Source organism: Salmo salar, chromosome ssa03 (assembly GCF_905237065.1).
Source record: "Salmo salar chromosome ssa03, Ssal_v3.1, whole genome shotgun sequence".
NCBI lineage: Eukaryota > Metazoa > Chordata > Actinopteri > Salmoniformes > Salmonidae > Salmo > Salmo salar.
The window spans coordinates 103211487-103219941 of NC_059444.1; the positions used below are offsets into that span (position 1 = coordinate 103211487).

Consider the following 8455-nt stretch of genomic DNA (forward strand, 5'->3'; position numbering starts at 1 on the left):
CTTCCCTTAAATTAAGACCATAAAACAACATTATTTTCCACAGCCAATTCTGACTTTGCAGCTGACATATCTAGAGGAAATCGCACAGTTCTGCCTCCAGGTCAAGATTCACGACAAACGTCAACATGAGACAGGGAGAAGCAATGTAAAAATCAATAACGAAATTGTTTTCACAATTAACATGCTTTTTCTTGTTTCAAGTATGTTTTATTATGAAAAGTACAATATATCCATGTATACTTGTTCAACTATGGAGCGTATGTCCACATATAATTGTACAATTTGTTTTTTCAACATAAAAGACAAGAAATGATCACATTGGTATTTTAACAGTGTTATTGTAAGAGTTTAAATGTTTAAACAGAGGATACATCTAAAACAGGATAAAACAAGTGCAGTATGTTGTGAGAATGTTACTTTAACGTCGACTCATAACGTCACACTATAACTTCATGGGAGTCTTGTGAAAAGACTGCATGTTGTTTTGGGTGGATTGAGTGACGTCTTCATCAACATTTTGCAGAATATTCCGGTAATATTTTCACCTCTTGTCGACTGCAGACATTCATAAGGAGTTCCAGTAGTTTATTTGCCATTTGCAGGTATTAAAAGTAATACATACATTGTAATTCCTTGTTGGATCTCTCTCACATACAGGACAGTACATACCAGAGGAGGCTGCTGAGGGGAGGACGGCTCATAATAATGTCTGGAACAGAGTGAATGAAATGGAACACATGGAAACCACGTGTTTGATACCATTCCACTTATTCCACTCCAGCCATTACAAGCCTGTCCTCCCTAAATAAGGTCCCACCAACCTCCTGTGGTACAAACACAAACAGTAAAACACATAATAAAATCACACTGTGTGTGTGCGTGTGTCAGAGTGTGTGTCGTTTGTGTGTGTGAATGTGTGTGTGTGTGTGTGTGTGTGTCCAGTGTGTGTGTGTGTATGTGTGTGTCCAGTGTGTGTGTGTGTCCAGTGTGTGTGTGTGTGTGTGTCCAGTGTGTGTGTGTGTGTGTGTGTGTGTGTGTCCAGTGTGTGTGTGTGTTCGATGTGTGTGTGTGTGTGTTCGATGTGTGTGTGTGTGTGTTCGATGTGTGTGTGTCCAGTGTGTGTGTGTGTGTCCAGTGTGTGTGTGTGTGTCCAGTGTGTGTGTGTGTGTGTGTGTGTGTGTGTGTGTGTGTTTGTGTGTGTGTCCAGTGTGTGTGTGTGTCAGTGTGTGTGTGTCCAGTGTGTGTGTGTGTGTGTGTGTGTGTGCGTGTGTGTGTGTGTGTGTGTGTGTGTGTGTGTGTGTGTGTGTGTGTGTGTGTGTGTGTGTGTGTGTGTGTGTGTGTGTGTGTGTGTGTGTGTGTGTGTGTCCAGTTATTATTTCAGGGACACTGAAGAGCCAACATAATGAACCCTAAATCCTGGATAGAGGGGCTCAGTGAATGTGGAGGTGAATGTGATCAGGTGGGTCAGTGTGTCAGAGGAGGCTCTATAGAAGGACAGAGTGCCGGCTGACCAGTCCAGATACACTCCTACTCTGTGGGAGCTGGAGGAGGGGACGTCTATGGTAGTGGGATGATTATTATGCCTGGCAGAGTATCTGTTGTCAGAGCAGAACAGACACCAGGACTTGTCATTGAATCCAAGACAACAGTCCTCAAACACTCCTCTCCTGCTGATTCCTTTATATGTCACTCCTATACCAGCCCCTCTCCCACTCCACTCTACCTCCCAGTAACAGCGCCCAGTCAGACCCTCTCTACACAGCACCTGTCTACATCCCACAAATCTCTCTGGGTGATCAGGATACGGCTGCTCCTCTCTCCTCCATGTCACCTTTCTGTTCTCCTCAGACAGAGAGAGGCGTCTGTCTACTGTGTTTGGGTCGAGTGTGAGATCACAGACATCTGATGGATGAAACCAGACACAATATTAGAAATCATCATCATTCACATTAGAATGTTAACTCACTTTTCACTAATTCATTTAATGTAGATGTTTCTAGGTATCAAAAGGAGAAGTTAAGGTAACTTGAGACTTGTTGAGTGATCATATGTTATACTGTATGGTAATATAAAACACAGTTATTCACAATAATTACACACACACACACACACACACACACACACACACACACACACACACACACACTGTCATATCAACTCTTTGTAAACGTTGGTGTCCCTGATTTGTGCTTCTGTAGAACTACAGCTGATATTCAATATGACCAAGTCAGTAATGATGGTGGTCTTTGACTTAACTTGAATTAAGACTTATTCTTAGTCATATTCTTCACAGCAGTCAACACTCACATTTTCTAAGTCCAGGTTTCATTCTGTTCTGTCCACCATGTTCCACACTGTAGCGGTAAGCAGAAAAACAGACAGTCATTGAGGGATACACCTGAACTCACACACACACACACACACACACACACACACACACACACACACACACACACACACACACACACACACACACACACACACACACACACACACACACACACACACACACACACACACACACACACACACACACAACTTTGTCCAAGTGGAGTTCAGAATGTTTGTCTTAACTAGCCTGAAAAGTCAAACATGTCTGATATGAACATTGACATAAATCCTCTACATACTTGAGTTTCTCCAGTCTGCAGTGTGGATCCTCCAGTCCAGCAGAGAGCAGTCTGACTCCTGAGTCTCCTGGGTGATTGTAGCTCAGGTCCAGCTCTCTCAGGTGTGAGGGGTTTGACCTCAGAGCTGAGGCCAGAGAAGCACAGCCTTCCTCTGTGACTAGACAGCCTGACAGCCTGCAAAGAGTCAAATCATATTAAAACCACACTGCTATTCTTTGGTGGTGAAAATAGTAGCAGTATATTTTTTCAACATATGAAACCTTCCATATCTATTCTTAAATTAATGTATCATATTATAAATTACAAATGATCAAAGTATTGCCTGCAGATAGAAACATGTATAGTACAAATATTTGAGTAGACTGACCAGACCAGTTTAAAAGCAGTATCAGTCAAAAGACAGACAGTGAGGTATCAGATATAGATTGTATTGAGTATACAGTCCACACCATATCTATTTTGACAGTGAAGATAACATTTTAAATGTGGGTCACCTTTTATATGAGGATATTTTCATACATATCTGTTTCACCATTTAGAAAAATGAAAGCACTTTATGTGTCTAGTCCACCCATTTGAAGAAGTCATAAGTATTCTGACCAATTCATTTATAGTGTATTAAAATAGTCAAAAGATTAGTGTTTGGTTGTAAACTAGTTGGTTGCATTTGCAGTTTGTTTTGCCCAATAATAAAATGGTGGATGATGACTGGATTAATCTTCTGTCTAAGTGAGTAGATAACATGTTTCTAAACACTACTACATGAATCCTGATGATAACATGATTGATACAAATCATGAATGAATCATGAATAATAATGAGTGAGAAAGTTAGAGGCTACAACAAAACATGCTAACCTCTCACCATTACCAATAACAGAGGCTACAACAAAACATGCTAACCTCTCACCATTACCAATAACAGAGGCTACAACAAAACATGCTAACCTCTCACCATTACCAATAACAGAGGCTACAACAAAACATGCTAACCTCTCACCATTACCAATAACAGAGGCTACAACAAAACATGCTAACCTCTCACCATTACCAATAACAGAGGCTACAACAAAACATGCTAACCTCTCACCATTACCAATAACAGAGGCTACAACAAAACATGCTAACCTCTCACCATTACCAATAACAGAGGCTACAACAAAACATGCTAACCTCTCACCATTACCAATAACAGAGGCTACAACAAAACATGCTAACCTCTCACCATTACCAATAACAGAGGCTACAACAAAACATGCTAACCTCTCACCATTACCAATAACAGAGGCTACAACAAAACATGCTAACCTCTCACCATTACTAATAACAGAGGCTCATTCCTCATTATTCACAATTCATTCCTGATTATTCATATTAATAGTAGCATCCACATGAATGTAGAGGTGTTCAGAAACATTCACTGTCCAAACACATATGGTGTGGACTATACTGTGTGCCTGGTGAACACATGTGGATCTGGTGAACAGTTATCACTTGTTGACCAACTACAGGAATACTGACCTCAGAGTCTCCAGTTTACAGTGGGGATTCCCCAGTCCAGCAGAGAGCAGCTCCACTCCTGAATCCTTCAGGTCATTGTTACTCAGGTCCAGCTCTCTCAGGTGTGAGGGGTTTGACTTCAGAGCTGAGACCAGAGGAGCACAGCCTTCCTCTGTGACTAGACAGCCTGACAGCCTGCAAAGAGATCATCATGACTTCACAAACACACTGTTTATTTAACACCAGTAGAGTAGAAGGACAACGGTAGATGCATATGGTTCATATTCTCAAACAACATATAGATTTACCTTCCGTCTCCTGGAATTGTATGGTCATATTGTTATACTAGATTGAATATCTGATTCAATATGTTATGCAATATAATATTATATACATATTGTAATACATATAATATTTCTTCCTGATGATTACTTCTTATATGGCATTTTATTTACTCACAGAACAGCTCTGGAGGCTTTGACCACTGGCAGCAGCCTCAGAAGACCTTCCTCTGATCTGGAGTATTTCTTCAGGTCAAACACATCCAGCTCCTTTTCTGAAGTCAGCAACACAAAGACCAGAGCTGACCACTGTGCAGGTGACAGGTTGGGTTTTGAGAGACTTCCTGAGCTCAGGTAGCTTTGGATCTCCTCCACTAGAGAATGGTCATTCAGTTCATTCAGACAGTGGAACAGATTGATGCTCCTCTCTGGAGAGGGATTCTCCCTGATCTTCTCTTTGATGTACTTGACTGTCTCTTCATGGCTCTGTGAGCTGATTCTTGTCTTTGTCAGTAGACCTCGTAAGTGCTTCTGATTGGACTCCAGTGAGAGGCCCAGAAGGAAGCGGAGGAAAAGGTCCAGGTTTCCTGTCTCACTTCGTAAGGCTTTATCCACAGCACTCGTGTAGAAAGTAACTTCAGGTTCGTCTTTTGTTTTCGGTTTGTCCATTAGATTCTCATTGTTGTTGATGAATGAGAGGAACACATATACAGCAGCCAGAAACTCCTGAATGCTCAGATGCACGAAGCAGTACACCTTGTCTTGGTACAGCCCACATTCCTCTTTAAAGAGCTGTGTGCACAATCCTGAGTACACTGAGGCTTCATTGACATCAATGCCAGCCTCCTTCAGGTCTTCTTCATAGAAAATCAGATTGCCGTTCACAAGCTGTTGAAAAGCCAGTTTTCCCAGTGACAGAATGCTCTCTTTATTCCAGTGTGGATCTGTCTCTTCTTTCCCAAGATACTTTTCATTCTTCTGTTTGGTATGAAATACCACAAGGTGTGTGTACATCTCAGTCAGAGTCTTGGGCATCTCTTCTCTCTTATGTTTCAGCATGTGTTCGAGGACTGTTGCAGAAATCCAACAGAAGACTGGAATGTGGCACATGATGTGGAGGCTCCTTGATGTCTTTATGTGTGAGATGATTCTGCTGGCCAGGTCCTCATCCCTGAATCTCTTCCTGATGTACTCCTCCTTCTGTGGGTCGTTGAACCCTCGTACCTCTGTCACCTGGTCAACACACTCTGAAGGGATCCTATTGGCTGCTGCAGGTCGGGTAGTTATCCAGAGGAGAGCAGAGGGAAGCAGATTTCCCTTGATGAGATTTGTCAGCAGAACATCCACTGAGGTTGTCTCTGTGACGTCCCAACAGATCTTGTTCTTCTGGAAGTCTAGGGGCAGTCGGCACTCATCCAGACCATCAAAGATGAACAGAACTTTGTACTTGTTGTAGATGGAGATTCCTGATTGTTTGGTTTCCATTGAGAAGTGATTAAGAAGTTCAATGAAAGTGTGTTTGTCCCCTTTCATCAAATTCAGCTCCCGGAAAGGGAATGAAAATACAAATTGGACATCCTGATTTGCTTTTCCTTCAGCCCAGTCCAGAATGAACTTCTGCACAGAGACTGTTTTTCCAATGCCAGCGACTCCCTTTGTCAGCACAGTTCTGATAAGTTTGTCTTGTCCAGTTAAGGGTTTGAAGATGTCGTTACATTTGATTGCAGTCTCTGGTCTTGCTTGTTTCCTGGTTGTTGTCTCAATCTGTCTCAGCTCATGTTCATTATTGACCTCTCCTGTTCCACCCTCTGTGATGTAGAGCTCTGTGTAGATCTTATTGAGAAGTGTTGGGTTTCCTTGTTTAGCGATCCCCTCAAATACACATTGAAACTTCTTCTTTAGATTAGATTTGAGTTCACGTTGGCAAATCACAGCAAGCTCATCTGAATCTAGAAATAACACAGAGATTCTTATTGTTACGTCTAGTTTTAATGCCGACTGTATTGAAGGACTGTTATAAAGTTTTAAATTATAATATTTTTTTCTCTTAACTGACTGTATAAATGTGTAAATGTTTTCATAATGCATTACAGACTGGTGTGACTGATAATGTAATTATTGGTATTATTGATGGTATTATTAATGTTGTCTCTCTCTCTCTCTCTCTCTAAATTAATCACCACAACACATCCCTTCTGCTACTTGATAAGGTCACTAGGTGTTGTGTTAAGGCTGCTACAATATCATTGAGTTACACAGCTACTTTAGCTGTACTTTAGCTACAGCTTTTAAATGTTATAAAACAGCATTCAACATGATGCAGACAGATCTTACAGTTCTCCAGTGTGTCAGCAAGCTCCTTCTGGTTCATTTTCCTCAGGACGTGCAGTGTGATCTTCAGAACCCCCTCTCTGGCACTGCTCTCCTGCTTCTCATCTTCAGCATCCACCACTTCCTCATCCTGCTTCTGACTCTCAAAGCCTTCTGGGAGTTCTGGACTAAGAATCTTCTTGAACATCTTCAGCTCGTTCTTCACAAATGTCATCATTTTCTCTTCAAGCAACTAAAATAAATCATGTAAATAAGTTAAGCAAGAGAAGAAATGCTTTGTCATTAACACAATAATGAATAATTGACAGATCAACTTTACTTGAGGTAAACAAAAACAAATGTTCATAACAGGATCACATACACTGAATATAGAGTCCAGGTCTGTTTGATGACTCTGGGAAGACTGACCACTGAGAATCTCTGACTCTGATCTCTCCTGTTGGTTTCTGTGGACAAAACATGAGATTACATCTCCTCATCCAGGGAGTACAACACACACACACACACACACACACACACACACACACACACACACACACACACACACACACACACACACACACACACACACACACACACACACACACACACACACACACACACACACACACACACACACACACACACACACACACACACACGAAGGGAATGTTGTGTTTGTTTAACATTATTTTAGGACTATGAAAATGGACTAAAGGATTAGCCTATGGATTATGAAAACAACCAAAAGAAATGTGAAAATGGGAGAGGAGAAATGACTAGAGACAGTGTTGTTTAACTCACTGACCATGACCCATGAGTTCTTCTTACCTTTGTTCAGTAGAAAAGTATCCCTCTCTAAACTCTATAGGTAGATTCATAGACTTGTCACTCTTCATGGACACACAGCTGGGAACAGGGGAGGCTGGTCTCTCCTGCTTGATTGGTCTTCAACACAACAGAGACGAACATTACATCTCTCATCTACTCTGATCTCAGATGGGGAAACATAAGAAGAGTTCCAAAACGCAACATATCACTTTACAGAAATGAGCTTTTATTGTTTAAAGAAATTATGTATTAATTATTACATCTCTCACAGACAAGGATTTGTTTAAAATCTATCACTTGATGGTTTCATTTCAGAGAGACAAAAATCATGTTTTTTTTATGCAAAATGCTCTAAATCTCCCTCACTCTCAAATGTGACCGACCGGCTCAATTTGGTAATTAACTAAATAACTACATATATAGTGATTTTGGTTTATGTCAGTTTAATTGTTTGTTATGGTATAAGTTGTTATTTTATGATTGTAAGTGATAAAATTAACTAGTAATTCTTAGTAATTACTACTTTAGTAAGGAATAACACATTTTTTCAGCACTACTGCAGTTGCTAAATAATTCCAATAGATGGGAACATAAGACCACAATGACATTTCAGAATATTAGTTTAGTTTTCTCCCTGGATACACCACCACTCCCCACGCTTCCTGCAGAACCCCTGCAGTACCTCCGCAGACCCCGGATTGAGAACCCCTGATTTAGCAGATGCTCTTATCCAGAGAGATTTACATTAAGTGCATTCACCTTAAGATAGCTATTTATTTAGGAAATAAACTTAATAAATTATTCATAATATTGTTATCTCACCTCTTAGCTTTGGTGTCATGTCCCCCAGAGAGATGCATTTTAGAGGCAGGGCCCCCCTCCTCTCTCTCCCCAGAGAGACTCA

The 8455-nt window shown here is 40.9% G+C and overlaps 1 protein-coding gene across 1 annotated transcript; it reads right to left on the reverse strand.

The window, feature by feature from the left end:
- Positions 1 to 1348: 1348 nt before the first annotated feature.
- LOC123741795 (NLR family CARD domain-containing protein 3-like) lies at positions 1349 to 6964 on the reverse strand (the record flags this gene model as incomplete). Its single annotated transcript, XM_045716004.1, has 6 exons — positions 1349 to 1902; positions 2308 to 2354; positions 2631 to 2804; positions 4151 to 4324; positions 4589 to 6353; positions 6745 to 6964. Coding segments are annotated over 6 exons (2910 nt in total), but the record flags the coding sequence as incomplete, so codon positions are not given.
- Between the last annotated feature and the right edge of the window lie 1491 nt (positions 6965 to 8455).